Below are 21,872 nucleotides of genomic sequence, written 5' to 3'. Positions count from 1 at the left end.
GGCTGGTGTCATGCATCAGGCCACAGGGGAGGAGTTTGGACCAGCCCGTGCTGGACACGAGTGAGTTTCCCCCCGAGTCAGGCGCCCTTATCTGTCATCCACAAACATAAGCCATTCGCCAAGGTCCTCGCCCTTCCCCCTCCCCCAGCTTCAAGCTCAGCTACTTCCGTCTACGCTCCCTGGGGCTCTCTGGCCCACAGGGCCACCTCCCTGTGGCTCGCCACGTTCCTGGACTTAGAGCCTCCTTCTCTGCTCATGCAATCGCCCACCCCCTTGCCCAACTCCGAGCCTCTAGAGTTTTAAACCCTCCTGTAATCATCATGCCAGCCTCCTCTTCCTGTGTGTTTATCTGTCAGACACCTGCTAGGAGGGGAGCGTGAGTCCCAGCAGAACCTGGGTTTGGCCAAGGTGAGCTTGATGGGAAGAGAAGCAAAGGCATCAGGATGAAGTCAAGGACCCTCTGGCAGGCAGGCAATGGCACAACATTCCTCTGCAAATTCAGAGATCATTAAAGTGATAGAGGAAGCTATGCCAGGCTTGGACGTCCAGTGTCCTTGCTTTTCAGGTGAGCAGAGGCCAGAGGTCACATGTGAAATTTATGACACAGCCATGACTAGCACCAAGGTCCCCAGCTCCAGGTCAGTGTGGGGCGATATTCACAGTAAAGATCCACTGCCCTGGGCTTCCTAGGTGGCGCAGTGGTTGGGAGTCCGCCTGCCAATGCTGGGGACACGGGTTCGATCCCTGCTCTGGGAAGATCCCACATGCCACAGAGCAACTAAGCCTGTGTGCCAAAAAAAAAAAAAAAACAAAGTAAAGGAAGAATTAAAGTAATTATTTACACAGATTAAGTCTAAATAAACTGATTAAAAAAAAAAATCCACTGCCCTTGGGTACCTTCTGGGTCCCCTGGACACTGATCTGGGTTTCTTATCGTGGCTCTGCCCTCTATGAGCGGGGCAAGCCTTGGGCAAGGGAGCCTCAGTTTGCTCAACTGCAAAGTAGCGTAAGGACGCAGCTCCCAGACAGAGTTGTCAAGAGTCCAAAGTGGTCACCCACACAGGGCGCTGAGCACAGGGCGGGCATAGCTCATCTCAGCGATCACCATTAGTGATCTGAGCCAAGAACCTCGGGCAGGATGAGTCACCACATGGTGACACTCTGCTACCCACAGCATGTTGTCTCTGATAAATCGTGTCCCCTCTCTGAACCTCAGTTTCCCCACCTAGAAAAGGAGGGGACATCCCCAGCCTCACCCCACCTCATAGGATTATTGGCAGGATCAACTGAGATCTGTTTAGTCGCTAAACACCACCTTCCCCTTCTTGGTGAGCCAAAACGGAAAGAACGAGGCTGGTGACCGTGAGTAAGGAGCCTCCTCCATGAAGGGACAGACACGGACTCACGTGGGTGGTGGGCGCCCGGCCGACTCTGGTCAGGTGTCTGCATGGGACAGGCAGATCCTCACATCAAGAACAATCCCTGGAGACTTCCCTGGTGGCACAGTGGTTAAGACCCCATGCTCCCAATGCAGGGGTCCTGGGTTCTATCCCTGGTCAGGGAACTAGATTCCACATGCATGCTGAAACTGAGCCCACGTGCCGCAACTAAGACCTGGATCAGCCAAATTAATTAATTAATTAATTTAATTAAAACAAAAAAAGAACAGTCCCTGGACTCACTTCAGCTTTTCAAGACCAGCAGGGCAGGTGCTTTCCCAAACGGGAGGCATCTCTAGGGCTTCTGCAGCCTGGGTCAGGCTGAATTAACTTGTTAATTAAATTCTGTCTGTTCCTTGATTCATTGGAGATGGTCCTGAGAACTCTGTGTGTGTGTGTGTGTGTGTGTGTGTGTGTGTGTGTGTGTGAGACTTTTTATGTTTTTCAGAGAGATATTCTTAAATGCCAACACAGGGGTTAAAAAATGGAAGAAAGGAATGGAATCTATAAGAAAAAATAAAACTAAAAATGAGTTCAGCAAAGAAAAGGGGGGGTTGGGGGGAGAAAGGATAAGTTAAGGAGAAGAGGGTGGTAGGGGAAGGAAGTTATCCCTAATAAATCTGAGTGAGTGTTTTCCTGCCACCAGCGTTTTCTGAGTGCACAGCCACGGTGCTATGAGCTTTGCACGTGTGCTCTCATCACCTCCTCCCGGCAGCCCACTGCAAGAGGTACCACTTCTTCCTCCACTTTTATAGGCTCCATCACTCCCCAAGTTCACACTTTTAGAACACAGGTGGCCTCCCTTCAGAGCCCATGCTCCTAATTTTCATGCCCTCTGCTCTCTATGCAGAATCTCCCTGTATAAACCCTGAGAAAGGTCCTAAATCAGTGAGCCTGAGAAGTGACTGTCAGGGGATACCGCTTGGTGTCTTAGAGCCATGGGTTTGTTTTTAAATCTCTGTGTCCAGGGACTTCCCTGGTGGTCCAGTGTGTAAGACTCCGAGCTCCCTGTGCAGAGGGCCCGGGTTCAATTCCTGGTTGGGGAACTAGATCCTGCACACATGCCGCAACTAAGAGTTGGCATGCCACAACTAAGAAGCCCACAGCTGTAACTAAAGATCCCGCACACCACAGCCAAGATCTTGCATGCCCCAACTAAGACCCAGTGCAGCCTAAATAAATAAATAAATAAATAAAAATTAAAAAACAAGAGAGAGAAGGCAATTAAAAAATATCTTGGATTAAAATAAATAAAGATATATTGTAAAAAAAAAAAAATATCTTGGACTTCCCTTCTGGCACAGTGGTTAAGAATCTGCCTGCCAATGCAGGGAACTAGGGTTCCATCCCTGGCCAGGAAGATTCCACATGCCACGGAGCAATTAAGCCAGCTGCAACTACTGAGCCTGCTCTCTAGAGCCCTCGAGCCACAGCTACTGAGCTGTGTGCCGCAACTACTGAAGCCTGCACACCTAGAGTCCATGCTCCACAACAAGAGAAGCCACCACAATGAGAAGCCTGCACACCACAATGAAGAGCAGCCCCCAATCACCACAACTAGAGAAAGCTCGCATGCAGCAACAAAGACCCAACACAGCCAATAAATAAGTAAATAAATAAATAAATATATTTATTTATTTCTTAAAAAGATCTCTGTGCCCACTCCCCTAATGTACTAAAATGTAACCAAAAAACTACTTCTCTAGCCTTGGGGTTTTTCTCCTGGGAAAGGCTTTGGGGGAGACAGGAGAGTTCTACCCAAAGGATAAGAAAAAAAATCTTTTCAAATCAAGATTTAGCCACTAGAATCCCAGAATTAGGAAAAGCCACATCTGGAAGGCAGTTCAGAGAGAACTCCTTCCAGGGGTGGAAAGGGACAGGAGGGAAAGTGAAGAGGAGACATCCGCTCTGGGCCTTTGAAGGCTGAATAGGAGTTCACCAGCTTGCCAAGCCAAGGGGGCAGGAAACCTCAACCAGAATTTGCTCCCAGCACCTGCTGGATGGCGCGTTCATAACTCTACTGGCTAAAGATGGGGACTTGGCCGAAGTTACTAAACCAGGAGCAGCAATTAGCAAATTGGTTCTATGGTGAAGGATAGCCATTTGTATGCTTTAGTATTTTGACATCTGAAGAAGATATGTGACAGCTTTGGGTGACAGGAGAGCGAGGTGTAGCCCCCTACAAACTGAGAGACTTGAGAAGTCACACACCCTGGGTAATTCAAAAACCTCGCCTTCCCCTGCGATTATGGCTGAGGGCATTGGTATAGTGCCATGTTTCCTTACCCCAGAGGAACCAATCAGTGCTCAGAGACACCAAGAGAATTGCAACCCTCACCTCTAAGAACAGACTCTGTTCGCTGTTATTCTCTAACTACAAACATTAACTAACAAATAACAACAACTACACCTCCCATTATAATGAGCATCTTGCACTCAGGATCTCATTTACTCCTCACAGCAGCCCTACAAGGGAAATAGTATTCTTATCCTGTTTCACAGATCAGGTGTGAGAATGCAATGACCAGAGAGGGGGAGTGAATATCCTAAAGTCACACAGCTTTTGAGGTGCATGGAATCCAGCCCTGCTCTGCCTGACTCCAAAGCCTAGATTCATTAAGAGGTGGAGGTGAGCAGACTATTGATTCAACAATCAATCGGCTACCCTTTTGGATGGGTGGAATTAGCAGCCTGGAAGAGACCCAGCGAGGGTCAGCAGTTTTGAAACTTATCACGTCAGAACATCCAGGTCTCCGGAGAATCCCAGAAAATACTGCTAGAATAAGCCAAAATAATCTACACCCACTTGATCCTAGAATCGAGCAGGTGTGCAGCCTCAGGGGCCACCGATTTGAAAACAGCTTCCAGGAGGAAAACACATTTGAGAAAAGTCTGTGAGTTTCAGTTCTCCCCCAGTCAAGAAAAGGCACAGATACCACAAGTCCCAGGGTCCTCCGGGAGTGCTGACCTAGAAAGGGGCACTTCCCCAGTGACTGTCGCATTGCAGGTGCTTGATTAACACCTGGGGAGCCAAGCCGAGCTTTTGATGGGGTTGACCTGTGCGGGGGCCCAGGCGAAACCAGCCCAAACGGTTCCAGACTGGTTCCTGCCTTGGAGAAATGTAAGAAGAGCGGGTCCCCCATTTCCAATGGAAAACTTATTTTTGGCTCAAAGGGCTACTGGGCTCATCTGTTCTGATCCTGTCTCACTTGAGTCATCCCTGTAGAAACTGCCAATGTCCACTTGTCCCACACGCCCAAGGTCCTGGTCCCCTGCCACCTTCACAGATGGAATTCTACCCTCCTTCCCCTCTATTCCTTCCGTGCTGGGAATTTGTGTTCTTCAGCCATCACTCGTTCACAGGTGGGTAATTCCTGGGCACCTGCCAAGAATGGCGCCAGCTGCCCCAGACACGGGGCAAGCAGTGCGGGATGGTCCTGCCCACGCAGGGTTTACACTGTCATGGGGAAGCAAGTAAGATCATGGTACCACCTGAACGGCCTTCCTGACCAAAGAAAAGATACCTGGGGCCAAAAAAGGATGATAACTGCACTGGATTGAAATACATCAAATATATTTTCGAAAATCATGAGGTCAAAATGTTACTCAAAACAAACACAAAAACCACCTCACTGACACCTTGGAAGTCTGCCATGGCACCATTTACTACTTTGGAAATTAACTTACAAAAAAAGGGACGTAGGGACTTCCCTCCACCTGCCAATGCAGGGGACACAGTTTCGAACCCTGAGCAGGGAAGATCCCACATGCTGCGGAGCAACTAAGCCGTGCGCCACAACTACTGAGCCCACACACTGCAACTACTGAAGCCCGCTCACCTAGAGCCTGTACTCCGCAACAAAGAGAAGCCACCACACTGAGAAGCCCGCGCACAGCGCAACGAACGAGGAGTAGCCCTGGCTCGCCACAGCTAGAGAAAGCCCACGCGCACCAACGAAGACCCAATGCAGCCAATAACTAAGTAAATAATTTTTTTTTTTTAGAAAGGGATATAATCAAGCACTTACCCTGTCTTTCCTGTAGGAAAAGACCCTGTATATTTCAAGGTTACCAAACCATGGGTGAACGTTGTAAGAGATAGCTAATACATGCAAAAGGATTAGTGGAGGTAGAAAGCCACCATCCACCATCAGCAATGAAAAAAAACATGTTCTAGGCTTTGACCACCAGTGGCTTATAAAACCATCTGGTGAAAGGTTGCTGGGGAATCTCACAGTGCAGATCAGGCTGCCATCCCCAAACACTATGAAGAGTCAACATCACCGAAAGTGGGATAAGACATTCTGTTCTTCTTAATGTGACACAATGTTTTGGATTTGGATCTGAGTTGATTCAAACCTCTAGACTTAATACTTATTAAGAGATGGACAGAGGTGGAGTTCCCTGGTGGTCAGGATCCTGGGCTTTCACTACCATGGCTTGTGTTCAATCCTTGAAATCCCGCAAGCCACACAGCGCAGCCAAAAAAAAAAGAGAGAGAGAGAGAGAGAGACAGAGCTAAATGACATTTGGAGGATGCTTAATCAGCCAAATTCAGGATGCAGAAAATTCTACAGGACGAATGACTCCATTTCTTCAATAAGTAACTGGCATTTAATAATGGTGGCGGTTATTATAAGAGGGTGAGTCAAAAATTATCCTCATTTTTGGCTGAGTGCGGATAATTTTTGACTCACCCTCGTAGATTGAAAGAGACTTAGTAGGGCCTTTTCTGGGTCCTGATTTGAACAAAACAACCTCAAAGACACCTTTGAGACCATTGGAGGACATTGAGCGTGAGCTGGATGCTAGATTAAGGAAGTAGTATTAATTGTGCTGGAGGTAGATAATCATGGCAATGGCTTTTTAAAAAAGTCCTCATCTCTTTTAGAGATATGTACTAAAGTATTTATGCAGCTCTGAGATTTGCTTGAAAATACTCCAGAAAAACAGAACTCAAGTTAATGATACGTACTCTGAAGTATTCAGGGGCAAGGTACTGATGTCTGCAACTTATAAGAAATGTGTAAGGGACTTCCTTGATGGTCCAATGGTTAAGACTCTGTGCTTCCACTGCAGGGGGCATGGGTTCGATCCCTGGTTGGGAAGCTAAGATCCCGCATGTGTGGTGCAAAAGAAAAAAAAATGTGTAAAAAGTGTAGATAGGGACATCCCTGGTGGCACAGTGGTTAAGAATTTGCCTGCCAATGCAGGGAACACGGGTTTGAGCCCTGATCCGGGAAGATCCCACATGCCACAGAGCAAGTAAGCCTGTATGCCACAACTGAGCCTGCATTCTAGAGCCCAAGAGTCACAACTACTGAGCCTTAGTGCTGCAACTACTGAAGCCCATGTGCCCAGAACCTGTGCAAGAGAAGCCACAGCAATGAGAAGCCCATGCACTGCACACCTGTGCAAGTAGCCCCCCTCTCTGCAACTGGAGAAAGCCTGTGTGCAGCAACGAAGACCCAAATAATTAAATAAATAAATAAATAAATTTATTTTAAAAAAAAAGTGTAGATAGAGAGACGTGACAAAGCAAATACAGTAAATTGTATGGTGGGTGTATGGGTGCTTGCTGAAAATTCTTTCAACATTGTTGTATGTTTGAAAATGTTCATAATAAAATATTGGGGGGAAATACAGAGGAAAGAGGTGTATGTGTGAGTAGGAGGAACTAGAAGAGCAGAAAAGTTGATAGTTATTGAAGGTAGGTGGTGAATATGTAAGGGCTTGTGCTGTTCATGATACCTCTGAATATGTTTTTCAAAAAAGTTAACTTTCTATACTAAAAAGTTAACAAATACAAAATGCAAGATGTAAGGCACCAAGCCTGCTGATTAGAACCTGAATACTAGTAGCTAATACTTATTAACACTAACTATGTGTCAGGCTCTGTACTGAGCATTTTTTTCTTTTTCTTTTTTTTCTTTTTTTCTTTAATTGAAGCATAGTTGATTTACAATGTGCTAGTTCCTGGTGTACAGCAAAGTGATTCAGTTTTTATATATATATTCTTTTACAGATTCTTTTCCATTAAAGGTTATTACAAGATACTGAATATAGTTTTCTGTGCTATACAGTAGGTCCTTATTTATTTTATATACAGTAGTGTGTATCTGTTAATCCCAAACTCCTAATTTATCCCTCCCTGACCCTTCCTCTTTGGTAACCATAAATTTGTTTTCGATATCTGTGAGCCTATTTGTTTTATAAATAAGTTCATTTGTATCATCTTTTTAGGTTCCCCCTCTGCATCTCATCTCTATTTGCAAGACGGGAGCACACCCCTCCTAGAGTTTTTGCAGAATTTTAAAGGGATAATAAATGTTATTTCACAGCAGAAGGGCTCTGAAAGCCCTGCTTTATTGGGAGTGTGGAAATAAGAGAGCACGGCTTTCCTTATACAGAGTGGGAAAAGCCTGCTAAGAGAGGCATCTCCAACAACCGATTGTTCTAGTTAGTACTGGAACTTGAGACCAATTTACTTCTACGAGGTTGAGTCGAAAGTTATCCGTGCTCTGGCTGTAGAATTTATTCTAATTAACTTTTAGAAAAGACAAATACATCATTTTCGACATAATCTCCTTGATTTTCAATACACTCTGTCCATCTGTCGACAAGCTTTCGTATTCCCTCATTAAAAAAAAGGTTCTAGGCTGAGCTGCAAGCCACAAATGCACCGCTGTCTTCACGTCTTCCCCAGAAGTGAATCTTCATCCTCATAGAGCTGCTTTCAGGGGACCAAACAGGTGAAAGTCTGATGGAGCAAGGTCAGGCGTATAGGGAGGATGCTTTAACACCTCAGAACGAAGTTTTTGTAGAGCGTTGACAGTGTAGGCAGAAGTGCATGGACGTGCACACCCTCAGACCACAAAAAACGAATCACTGCACGCTGCTCTTCTTTTGTGCAAATCACAAGGGGGGCATCCATTTTTGCTCCCACCACAGTTACAAATGAATTGATGTAACACGTTCACACCTGCACAGCAGTGACTGGGGACACAGTAGCCTTGAACGAAAAGTGCTGATAAGACAGGGCAGCCAACAGAAATTTTAATATAACCGGAGGGCGGATGATTTTTGACTCACCCTCGTAAATAGAAAGGAGGGTGTGTTCGAGGGGTCCCTCGAATATCACTGTCACTCATGATTTAATTTGACTTGAAGAGGTGGCACTTTAGTGAGTCCAACAAGACTGGCACAAAACCCCGGAAGAGTACTTGCTTCCTGAGGCCCCAGCACAGGTCGGGGTGGCTAACGTGTGCTTGGGTGCCCCAGAGGTGCAGAGAGTGGGACTTCTGGCGTGGGGTGACCTGGGTGGAGGCTCTGCCATTTGTCACCTGATTGACCTGAGCCTGTCATCAAAATTCTCCAAACCTTGGTTTTCTGGTCTGTGAAAAGGAGTAAATAATATCTCCTTACCAGGAGTGTCCCTGTGGGTAATTAAACACCTGGCATGTGCCAACCACTGCATCATCCATACCTCGGTGCCCTTGCTGTGCCCAGCAGCCCTGGAGCCCTAGAGGAAGGGGTCACAGCCTATCTTCCTGGAGAACCATCTTACTCTATGGTAGTAAGTTTATTACTATCATAACAAAGAGATCTATTAGAACAGAATGTGAAATGTATATGACACTTGCAGAGAAAATGCAAAACTTCTGACCATGCTCCCAGGCCTTCCCAAGGAACAGACACACTCTCCACCAAAGTAAGATCCCTGAGTCAAAACTCGGAGGAAGCTTTAGAATAAGGTATCCCAAAGTTTCTATGGGGATAGGACTTTGAGGAAACCTCCGCTTCAGAAGATTAAAGTGTTTATTTCTGCATGAAGATCAAGTATCTCACATAATGTCATACTCTAAATTCTGTCTCAGATCTGAAGGTGATAAGAGGCTGAGGGAGTTTACACAGCACCAGAGCAGGAATAAATAAAAGCCTTTTGCATGACCATAAAATGCCTTCCGAGAGCTCCTCAAATAATGTCACGATTTGGGGATGTTTGCACTACCAATGACCTGACTTAGGATCGGCTGAGTCTTTCCATTTAAAACCTGGAGAGGTCCGTAAAGAAATCACATCTTGTAAAGATCTCCCAAGACACTGTTAGAAGGAAAAATTACTTAGAAAACAATGTCTATACCTTTCAGCTTTTAAATTGAAAGACCTGCATCCCGGGAACACCCCCTCGGTCCTGCCTGTTTATGTTAAAATAACAGTAACGACTGATGTGAGAGAGATGATTGCGCACACAGTGAATGCCCAGAAAAAAAGTCTGAAGGAAACAGGGTCTGGGAAGTTTTATACCAAACTGTGGGCTGTAAATGTAAGGCGAGAGCGCCTCCCAGGAGGAGGAGGGACAGACGGAGGAGGGTTCAAGAAGACGCCCCATTGTACTCTGTGCTGCTTCGAGACTTTCACTTTGTACTACGCTTTTTAAAAAGGGAAGAAAATCGTGTCTTTCTAGCAACAGAGGACCACCAGAAACGCTTTACTCTTAGAGTCTGCTTTAAAAAAAAAAAAAAAGAAAAAGAGCAACAGTTTGAGAGATTCGACATCTATAAGAAACAGAATTCTCTTCCTGAAGACAGAAGCTTTGGGGGCCAAAAGCTCCCAGAATTGCCTTGTGGATAAACCTAAAGCCTAAACTTTTTTGGTTTGTGGAGCTGATGAAAGTTTGCACAGAGATTCCCAGCAACATAACCATTTATAGAAGCAAAGAAAAGGTCCTTCATCTATGTTACAATTCGAGCCCTTTAGATCAGCTTCCCGCAAACAGCTCTGCCTCTGTGCATAGGGCTGCCCTCAGTACCTGTTAAATTCCTGTTCACGTGGACGCAGGCTGTATGGTCAGTGACCTCAGGGAGGGGAGAGCTCACTTACCACTTATCTCTCCACCTTTTCTTTCCCCATGTCCTCTCAATTGTGCATTCAGGCTGAAGTTTTCCTGGTTCCTTATTTGCCGCGGACCTGAATCTCAGCCAGCTAGCTGCTCACTGCCGTGACTGTAAATATCACTTTTAGATTAACTAGTCCCTACCATTTAAAAATATCTCTGGAGTGCTTAACTGTCAAGACTCTGAAGAGGAGGCATAACCCAGGCGAAGTGGGAGACGTTCCGCCTCCCTCCTTTTAATCCCATCACTTGCTTTACTTCAATATCCCCAGATATCTAAGCCACAGGGCATCTAAAGTCCAAGCTGTCGTCAGCAATACAAAGTCATTTTGGCCCTCCTGTGACGCGATGAAAATTAACCCCGGGCAGGTTTTGAGTGTTTGAGAAACGGCTTCTGGAACAAGCCCGCAGTGAAGGCTCAAATGGGTTAAGACCATCACTACCAAAAGATCTTCTGGCTCCTCTCCCTGGAGGAGGTTTTGTAAAATCCTCTCAAGGAAGATGCCACTTGATAAAATGTTTCCTATTTTTTGGAGCTTGGGGGGAAGAAACACAGGACCAAAACAGCTCAGTTCCCATGTAGGGTCAGCTGGCTCTCGCTGGAGCTGGCAGAGAAGACGGACATCCAGCAGATACCACGGTTACAGAGTGTTCTATAGCTCAGGGAGAGCCGGAGGCATGTTGGACAAAGTTCACGTCCAGGTGCAAGCTGGAGCGGGGAAGGCAGAGGCCACACAAAAGGGCACTGCATTGTGCTCCGAGAAAAGATAAGGGGACTGCAGTTCAGTGGCTCGGAAAGTGAAAAAAATCTGTACAGGCGCTGAACTCATGCAAAAATGATTTCAGCGGTGGCCGTGCCAGGTGCAGCCTTGGCCCTGCCAGAGCGACTTCATTTCTGGGCTTGTTTTCCAAGAAGGAAGAGTTATCAAATAGTGGGCTTCTTCACTGGACTTGTAAGCAGGAAGCGTACTTCTCACCTGCTGCCATGTCCTCTTGAAGCCTGGGTGTCATCAGTGGGAACCTGGGATAGGAGCACATGCGTTTTATAGGAGTTGGGGATGAATAATGCAGATGGAGGACTCAGCTGATGATGGTGTGTAGATTATTTATAACCCTACTTCACTCTAGAGTAGTTCACACAATCCTTTGGAAGAAGCATCTCTCAAACTATAGGCATGTCCTCCTATGCCCTTGGGGAGAGCCATCTGTTACCCAGGGGAATTTTTTAACACTCCATTGAAAAATCCCTCCCCAGTGACTCCAAATAATTATGATCTGGGCAGAGTGTCAGTAGCGGCAAGACTATTGGGCTTTGAAATCAGGTTGACTTGAGACTGAATCCTTGTTCTGTTACCTGTGACCTTGGGCAAATGGCCAAGCCTGTTTCTTCATCTAATTACTTCACCATATGGCTGAGCAAATGAAATGAAATGGTACGCACTGAACTTCTGGCATGGTGGCTTGCTCACAACAGGCAGTTAATAATATCTTTTTAATGAAATTCCTTATTCTCAAGAAGATGAGAAACACTTCCCCATCCTGCTCCACACACAGATGAAGAACTCCTTCTGTGGCTCCGTTCTTCCTGGACACACTGTTTATGGCCTAGTATTTTCTAGAAGCCAGATCTCCCCCTCTTCGTCACCCCAAGTACCACTAACAGAGAGGGACACAAGGACACAGGAAGTACACAACTGAGCAAAGTATTGATCTCTCGGGCTGCCCCACTCACCAATATTTGCATTTCCAAACATACTACAAAAATTTTAAAACTGGTTCCCACTGAGATCATCAACAAGGTCATTTACCAGGACCCTCCTCCAAGTAGCCCAGAGCCCCCACCTGTCTTTCTTGTACGCCTTGAAGCTTTGACCAGGATGAAAAGCCACTGTCACACACATAGACACCAATCCAAAACTCTAAGACTTTTTACACCAGGAGCAAATTGAAGCCGAAGGGGAATTTTAAGAGGGAGAGAATGTACTGTCTAACAATGAAAGTGTACCCACAACATGCTAAAGTTTAAAAAAAATTCACATTCCCTGATCCTGCCCCACTGGACTTAAATGACAAATAAGATAGCAGTTTTCACATGATTATTTTATAACTTGGGGTTCCCCGAACAACATTTTGCATAATCGAGTGTCTTGTGTTTCCAAAAGCCCTCAGCAAATATATACTCCTCTCCTTGCCTAGAGGAGTATTTTTTCGCCAGGTTCTCACAGGCTCCCACAGCAAGCCTCGCGGAACTGGCCAGACAATGGGAGGACACAACAGATGGGCCCCGTCATTGCTGCATCTGAGTGGAAGCACTAGATCAGGGGGCCAGAATCTACAGCCCAAGTTGCCGGTTTTCCTATGGCTTCTGGGCTGAGTGGTTTTTAGATTTGTTAAATGCTTTACAAAAGAAAAATCAAAAGATCATGACACTCACAAATCATATGAAATTCCAATTTCAGTGTCCATAATGTTTTACTGGAACACAGCCACACCATTCGTTTACATTTTGTATGTGTAAATGAAAAGTTGAGTATTTCCCAGAGATGGGATGACTGCAAAGCCTAAAATATTTACTATCTGCCCCTTTATAGAAAAAGTATGTTGGGGACTTCCCTGGTGGCATAGGGGTTAAGAATCCTCTTGCCAATGCAGGGGACACAGGTTTGATCCCTGGTCCAGAAAGATCCCACATGCTGCAGAGCAACTAAGCCTGTGTGCCACAACTACTGAGCCTTCATGCTGCAACTACTGAAGCCCATGGGCCTAGAGCCCATGCTCTTCAACAAGAGAAGCTACCACACTGAGAAGCCTGCACACCACACCAAAGAGTAGCCCCAGCTCACCACAACTACAGAAAGCCTGCATGCAGCAGTGAAGACCCAACACAGCTCCCCCCCAAAAATTTAAATTAAATTAAATTACGTTAAATTAAGTTAAAAAAGAAATAAAAAGTATGCTGACCCCTGCCCTACAAAGCCAAGATTGCCTTAGTAAGAGGAAACCTCAACTGAAATCGGAAGGCCAGTAAAGGGAGCTCTCACACCCTCCCATTCCTCATCAATTACCCTAAACAGGAAGACATCAATTACAGATCCCAACCAGAGGAGACATACTTCAGCAATCCCAAATAGGAAGTACAACTACTTTACTACTCCAGGAGGAGAAAGGTTTTCTTCCCGCCCAGCAACAAGCCCAGCCAATGGAAATGGCCACAGCTCAGCCAATGGAAACAGCCACAGCTCAGCCAATAAGAAGCCGTCATCACCTGAACTCTTACTTTCTTCCAATGAACTTTTAATTTTTCTCTTGATGATTCTCCTTGTCCCACCCCACTTTGTATAAAAACATTACATTTTATACAACCCCTTGGAGAATCCTTTGTTTCCTAGATGAGATCCTGCCAGATTCGTGAATTGTTTAATACAGCCAATTAGATCTTCAAATTTACTCAGTTGAATTTTGTTTTTTAACAGATTGGTGGCAGTGAGGGGATCCAAAGCAAAGCACACTTCGGATGACATTCAGGGACAATGAGAAACCCTCTGTGTTCACTGTCTTTCTTGCTGTTTCTGAGGGCCACTGGTAAGTTCCTCTCTGAGCTCCATCCTCTTTGCGTTCAAGTTCCCAATCTAATTGGGTTTCCTTTACCCAGCAGGTCAGCTTGAACTGGCAGATGGTCCTGCCTGGAGCTAAGCCCCTAGGCTTTAAGACCACAGTTTCCCAGATGGAAAAATCCCAGCCCTTAAACCCGTTCTGGATTCCACCTTGGGAGCTGCTGACGGTTTAGTCTGCAATTCCCCATTTGTTTGGAACCCTCCGCCAGATTCCCCCTTGGGAACTACTGATGCCAGCTGCAGCTCATTTGTTTGGAACCAACCCGTGATCCCCATTTTCTGGGGTCTAGAGGTTAAACACTTTCCCTACTTCCCAGATTATGAGTGAGGCTCCAGGAAACCCAAGGACTGAGCTAAAAGAAACAGACCTTCAGGAATTCCCTGATGGTCCAGTGGTTAGGACTCAGCGCTTTCACTGCAGAGGGCGCGGGTTCAATCCCTGGCTGGGGAGCTAAGATCAAGCAAGCCTCGCAGCCAAAAAAACCAAAACAAATAAACCAAAACCAGATCCTTTATAGCCAAAGAGGTGAGCTCACCACCTTCCAAAACACTTGCTTATCTTATGTCTAACAACTGTGGTCCCAGAAGCTGTATATATCTACAAAAATGGCAAAGTCTTATTAAAGACAACCTAGGATTAAAATGGCCATCATGGGGAATGTTCTAATCAGAGAAGATTATTCATTTAAGAAATACACTAGAGAGAAAGGGGTCCCAGGTTGAACAAACAGATGGGACACCTATTTTAAATAGTATGTGGAAGCTACCAAAAGGCTTCAGGATTCCAAAACAGTTTCATTGGAAGATCCATCGCAAAAGGTTAATGAAAAAAATAAAGATGCAAAGCATATCTAAAATAACACCTAGGCCTCCCCTATTTCACCCTCTTAGAGGTTCATCCTCAAAACACTGGCCCATAAATTGATGTCTCAATTGTAACCAACTGGGACAATGGAAAAGAGATTGTCCTTAAGCTCTATGCAAAGTCTTCAACATCAACTTAAATGCCCCCATATGGGCCCCTCCCAAAGATGACAGGACTCTTGAGGGATTTTCTGGTAAACTATATTATTCCCTTAAACAGCCAAGGGGAAATGGCAAATACAATTCATGGGGTTGCTCACACCGCCTATAGTATTCGCTGTTTGCCCTGGCCAAAACTTGACAAGAGATTTGAAAGGACTGAGTAACTTTATGAGCAGAAAATTGGAAGTGGATATTCAGAGCCTGATATAATTTTTTTAGGCTCCTCCCCTAAGTTAAAATGAACTATGTACCCAGAGAGAAAGAAACAGTCCAACAATAAGTGGATGGGTCTGTCAATCCTTTCTGCCAATCCCCAAACCTCCCCTATCGTAAAAGACCAGGACATTAGATATAGAACTGTCCTGCACAAAAAAAAAAAAAAAAAGGAAAATTTATAAAATCTGTTTGCATCTTTTTATATATTTGTGTGAGTGTAAATTGGATATATTCAGAGAGAGATACAGATGTTACATGTGAGATATTTTTCTATTTCTGGATGGTACTGCTTAAATTATTTTGTAAAAGAGCTCTATTTAGTTGGTTTGAACGTCAAGCGCTTAAAAGGATTGGGCATCCTAAATGCTCAGAAAAATAGAAACTAACCCAAATGCCTCATGTGATCTGGGATAATCTTCCATAAATAAAAGCTAGTTTAAATTTGTTGGCTTAATTAAAACAGGCATGTCTTTAGAGGTTTTAGCATTAAATATAATACTTTTATTCTACCTGGGCTTACAAATTTGTCAACAAGAAAAATAACTTGGTGTGATTAAATTTTCATAAGTAATCTAAACATGACTGCTAAGAGCAAGTAAATAAAAGTAAGATTAAAACTTTTCAAGTGTTTCCCAAATCTTTTTGGCAACCTGAAACTTTAGAATGTTGCTAAGTTAAATTAAATGATAGAAACTTGTTGAACATGTGGATCTTTCCCTAGCAAGATAAAATATTGAGTATTAATTACTGATCATAGGTTTATCTGCTTGTGAATTCCCACTGCAGAGAAATGAATCTATTAGTAAACATGTTTTAAGCCACACTGAAAAGCATGTCTCTGAAAATTATTAGAAGTGTTTATAAATTTGCCAAGCCACAGAATGCTAGTATTAAAGACAGTTCATAATTACTTGCTTCTCAGTTTTCACTAGAAATTAAACGTTTTTCAGAGCTAAAAATTCTAACATATGTTATTGAAGGTACTAGAAATAATAAGGGAAACAATTCTGTATGCAAGGAAAGTAGGATGTCTTTTGGGTAAGAAAAGGCATGAAAAGTGAAGATGCATTTTTGTTAAGGGAAGTCAGTAATTTTGTCTAAACTAGAACTTCTGGTTATGAAGGACAAATTACCTTCTGTAGTCAAGTTGGTTAAGATTTGGATTGCTACTACAAGTGTTCTGGAAATAGGCTTTAATATTATGTAAAATTAAACCTTAATTTCCTTTCATCTGTGGAAAGAACAAGTTTTCTGGGACTGATGATCTGCTCCTGATAAGAGATTATAAAAGCTTTTTCTTTAAAAGTAATCTGCCTAGAAAGCAAAGATGTTGTGTTTAATCACAATGATCTCCTGTGCTCTTAGTCATTAGGTCCTTGATTACTTAGGAAAACTGAGTCTTCTTAATATTAGAAGAGCTAAAGTTTTGCTAACAGCTGTATAACCTATATTTGCCTGTTAAATTTTTTATTGTCACTTTGGTTAAATAGATAACTAAGTGATGTTTCACAGTGACCTGTGATCCTATCTAGGCAGTGTTTTTAAACCTTTTTTTGATTTTTTTTCTTTTTTACAAACTTCCCCAAATCAAATTCTAAATGAAATCTTTTTGACCTGGAAGGAACTTTGGGATTTTCCCACAAGGCCCCTGGAACTTACCAAAATATGTGTTCAACTAATTAGGCTTATTCGATATGTTAAGTTACATGAGAAGCATTGTCAAATAAGAAATAGTACTAAGCCTTTTTTACGTTGTGTTTGTATAGGTATACAAGTGTTTCAGAAATTGTGTCAAATTCCTGGAAATCTGATAGGTCCTGATACAATGATATCACTTGTTTGCGTTATTATCTTAAAATGTTGTGTGACGTCTTCTGGGACCTCAATAAAAAATGGGCAACATGTAAATGATCTTCTTACTACTATTCTCTTATTTTTGAAATTGCTGTCATCAAAATTAAGACTCACACTAAAAAGACTGAACCTGAGTATCAGGGAAATGTCCTGGCTGACTCTCATGCAAAGGCAACAGCAACAGAATCTGTAAAGAATCTAAAAACACGTGGATGCAATCCATTCTGCTTCTGCAAAAAATCATCGCTCACTGCCAGACTTCTGCCATCCTGATGTCCTTGTAACATGGCAACAGTCTGGTCCTGAATCAGAGGAATTAAGACGGGTAAATAATGGCTGTAAATTAAATAAATGGTCAGGCCTCTGGGAAACCCATGACAGCTGCCTGGTTCTTCCTGGATTCCTGGCAAATCCCTTTTTTTGTTTGTTTGTTTTTACATTCTTTCACCCACCATAGTGCACTTAAGATGACTCAAATTATGAATCACCATTGGTGGAGAGACATCTTGCAAAACTGCAAGAACAGACTACCAACGCTTTGGATCTGCCGGTCCATAATCCTGGAAAAACTATTCTTGCTCCTGGAGCCCTCAGACCCTTGAGCACCTGTAGCTGGACTTCATTCAACTGCCACTTGGCCTGGCTCCACCCTAGAAGTAATTTCAGTGAAATCCCAAATGTCACTAAGTGTTTACATTGTTCCAAGGGCCCATTTTATAAAGTGAGGGTACTAAGCCCACCTAACCTTGTTCCTCGCTTCAATCTAACCCAGCCCTGGGATGGGAAAATGAGATCTCTCGAGCATCTATATAAGAAACTCCGTGGGACGACCAATGTAAAAGCTGGGCCATTTGTTAGCTCTACTGACATACCCATGTATTTAGACAGCCTTCCAATATATTGGGTTGGCCAAAGAGTTCGTTCTGGCTTTTGCATGTTACGGAAAAACCCGAATGAACTCTTTGGCTGACCCAATGTAATACAGTATCTGAGCCTTGGTTGCATGATGCTGACGCTTCTGTGACAATGAACGGGTCCATAGATACTGCCACTTACGCAGGAGCCTTATGTGCACCACCTGGCTACATCTTTGCATGTGATGGTTTTGGTAATGGCCTTTACGCTTGGGCAACTCATTGCCCTGACAGCTGGAGGATAAAAGAACATTGTGCCCTTGCTGGAGTCCTTGAAGTGTTCTCCCTCCATAACAAAACAGAAGCCTCTCATTGGTCCATTCCATTCAACCTCTATAAGTGCCTTAAATGACAACTTCCAGGAGGCATATGTGATGCTGGGTTACCTCCGCAGGGTGGGCTTTCTTTCCGTGGAGTGGAGTAAGTGCCAATGGACTAAGGATCGGAAACCTCAACATTACAAGAGTTGGCTGATTCCACAAAGAAAGTTCGGCTCAGTTCGTTTGACTTGTTGGCTTAAACTGTTTGGGATCATTGTATAGGCCTTGATTATCTACTTGCTGAGCAAGGAAGTATCTGTGTGATAGCAAACACCACCTGCTGCACATGGAGAAAGGCCTCTGGAGGAGGAGAAACCCAACTGCATAAAATTAGGGAACAAACACATTGGCTCCAACACATTTAACCTATCCACAGGGTTTTCTGTGGGGGGGGGGGGTTGTTGGTTTGCAGTTTTTTTTTAAAAAGCTCTTTATTGGAGTAGAATTGCTTTACACTTCACAGGACTTTGATTTGTTTAGTTGGTTATCTTTCGTTCTGCGTTTAGAACCATCATAAAACCTGGGTTTATGTTGTTCTTAATTCTGCTCTGCATGCTTCAGTTCTCTGAGTTGTTGGACCTTAGTGAAAATGATGTGTTTAACGGGGTGATGCTAGCTCAGCGCTCTGAGATGATTTCCAGCACTTACAATCTTGACAAAACACAGACCTGGGATAAGAAATGCCTGAGCGTTCTCCCTACTACTTTCTCTTGTTAACTCAAATGTGGCCTCAAGCAGTTTCTGGCCCATGCACTTTCCCTCCAGTGTGGGACATGACACCCAGGAATGGTCCGTCCTGGCCCCAAGGGGTGAAGGCTGAATTGGGAAACCTGTCTCTGGATCAGTGATGATTTTGGAGAAAGATCTTGATCAAAAGGGGGCAACTGTGAAAATTAGTAAAAGGAAACTTCAACTAAAACTGGCGTTGGGAGGGCCTGTAAGGGGAGCTCTCATGCCCTCTGGTAACTGACTGTGGTCAATCACCCCAGTCTGTCAATCGCGGACCCCAATGAGAAGACACTGTCACTTGAACTGACTTTTCTCCGGTGAACTTTCATTTTTCTCAATGATTTCCTTGTACTGCCCTCCTTTCTACAAAGGCCTTCCATATTGTACAACCCCTCAGAGCATCTGCTTGTTAGATGAAATGCTGCTTGACTCATGAATCTTATAATGAAGCCAATTAGATCTTCACCTGTACTCAGCTTCACTTGTTATCGCCTTTTACTCATCTGCATACCCAGTGACCCAGCGCTATAATCACAGCTAATCTGAAAACATGTGGGAAAAGTTACAACTACATAGCTAAATGTTCATCAAAATTAACCTTGTTTCTAAAAAATCAGTGATCAAATTTGTTTCTTTTTCGGGGTTGGGGGGGTGGTCATAGACCATTTAAGATGCTGCTCTGTGTTCTGTTTCAAGTGTCACTACACTTCCAAGGTTCAATATAATTTTTTTTTTGAATAAAAATGTCTTTATGAAGAGTTTTCTTGTGCCTATTATCTTAGGGTGGAGTCAGGGACAGAGATAGAGGCAAAGGCTGGGTGAGGTCTGGGGATCTCTTAGAGATCAGAATTTGCCTGAGAAGCACAGAGCCCATAGTTCACCCAGAAAAGGGGCTATGTCTAAAGAGGACAGGGGCTGGGATGGGCTAGGCTGAAAGTTTTCTTCAAGGATGAGGATAAGGACAGCTAAAAATCCATTCTCCTTCCTCCCCCACACCTTCCCTCACTTCCATGTAGAAGGGTAGGGGGCTCCCAGGCAGGGAACAGAGTCACAATTCTCTAAAGGTTTCATCTGTGGTTCCCAGAGCTTTGGGCAGGCAGTGAGTGGGGCATATCCCCTGGTGCTGCATGACCCCTTCCCCCGGCTCAGGGCTTCTCTCCGCCTGTGAGCATCAGGGCCTGCAAGATGTCAGACAGTGATACAATTCCCTTGACCACATCATTCTCATCCACCACTACAAGTCGGTGAACCTCTGCTTCTACCAGCCTGTTGATGATGGTTTCCAGAGTCTCATGCAGGTAACACTTGAGGACTCCCTCAAAGTAATGTGATCGATGTTGTAGGGCTTTGGTCACTGACACATCTAGGTTGTTGTAGGTCTTTTCTGCTGCCAGATTGATAACATCAAACTTGGAATAGATGTCCACCACACACCCTTTCTCATCCACCACTGGCAGGGCTGAGACTCGATGCTGTACAAAGATGCCCAGAGCCACGTAGACAGGGGTAGTAGTGCGGACCATAGCAATGTTGGCATAGGTGCCAATCTGTAGCTCTTCCAGAGACTTAGACATGAACTCTGGCTTGGGGAACTCAGTGATAAACAACTTGAGGAATTTGAGGATGCGCTTGTGGGTGAGGATGTACAAGGTGTTGCCTGATTCTGGGTCAATAACTGGCAGCCTGTGGATCTTGCTTCGAATTAATGAAGAGACAGCATCAAACAAGCTGGCATTAGGAGAAATGCAGACAAGTGGTTTAAAGGAGTCCTGTAGGTACACCTCTCTCCAAGTTTCTATCTTGTGTTCTTCCAGCTCATAGATCTGTACCAAGGCTGATTTATAGTAGCAGTGCAGGATATTGATGAAATCAGTGATGGTGAGCATGCCCACAAAACTTTGCTTCTTACTATCCCACAAAGGGGCAGCTCGGACACCATTAGTCACCAAAGCAAAGAAAGCTTTCTTCACCTGAAGGGAAGTATCAAATACAACCAATTTTGAGCTTGTGGGAATCAGGTCATAGCATCGATGAGACTTCATGAAGGAAGTATACACACTATTGTTGGATTCTGGAGTCTCTAGAGGATGCTCATTTTCCAGAGCTGAGTAGCTATCTGAAGAAGTCACCGAAGACAGGCACGGGCGCGGCCCAGTCCTAAGAGATGCGCTCAGCGAAGGAGCGGAGGGGCAGGGTCACGGGATAGGACAGACACCCTGCTTCTCGTTTACCGGGCACCAGCGCCGGCCCCGGCTTCCCCGTGCCCTGACGGGGGTCTCAGGCTCCACATCTTCCCCCCCGCTGCCCTCCCGCGTTCCTCACCGCCTCCATCGCGAGAGACGCCGGCTGAGTTCCTTAGCTTTAGGAAGCTCGCCCGGGGCCGGGGGCGGAGAAGGCCCCGCCTCAATATAATTTTTTAAAAATTAGTTTGCTTTTTGAATTATCTGTGGTCCTTCAGAGCTTTCTGCTTCCTCCCTACTCACAGCACTGCGTTGGGAGAGGTGTTAAAGCCTAACTGATAAAGAAACAGTATTCTCTCACTTCTCCTTTGGATAAAGGGAATCCATTGCAACGCTTAGGGGAGGACCCCAAAGTTACCAGAGGGAAAACTGCAAATGCATCTTCCTGCTGATTTTGCACAATGTGGGATCATAAACCCCTTCTTTTCAGATACGAGAACACGCAGGCCCAGAGGGGAAGCAATCTTCTCAAGCAAGTGTCCAAATCCCTGCCCTCCTAAGACACGTGCTAGACTGGATGTTCTCACTGGACGCAGTCCTTCTCGCCCACTTAAACACGAGCACCCGCGTTCCCAAGCCGCCTTTATTCTTTTTGCTTCCCTCATAAGACAGGGGAACCCAACC

At 44.6% G+C, this 21,872-nt stretch overlaps 1 protein-coding gene across 1 annotated transcript; it reads right to left on the bottom strand.

Annotated features, from left to right (window-relative positions):
- Positions 1 to 19,751: 19,751 nt before the first annotated feature.
- LOC130858682 (5'-AMP-activated protein kinase subunit gamma-1-like) lies at positions 19,752 to 21,140 on the bottom strand. Its single transcript, XM_057745538.1, has one exon. The coding sequence runs from the start codon at positions 21,048 to 21,050 to the stop codon at positions 20,154 to 20,156; it is 897 nt and encodes a 298-aa protein (XP_057601521.1). The 5' UTR covers positions 21,051 to 21,140; the 3' UTR covers positions 19,752 to 20,153.
- Positions 21,141 to 21,872: the final 732 nt, after the last annotated feature.

This window comes from Hippopotamus amphibius, chromosome 8 (genome assembly GCF_030028045.1).
Source record: "Hippopotamus amphibius kiboko isolate mHipAmp2 chromosome 8, mHipAmp2.hap2, whole genome shotgun sequence".
Lineage (NCBI taxonomy): Eukaryota > Metazoa > Chordata > Mammalia > Artiodactyla > Hippopotamidae > Hippopotamus > Hippopotamus amphibius.
The sequence above is the reverse complement of the archived record's forward strand: the minus strand, read 5'-3'. Positions and strand labels throughout refer to the sequence as shown.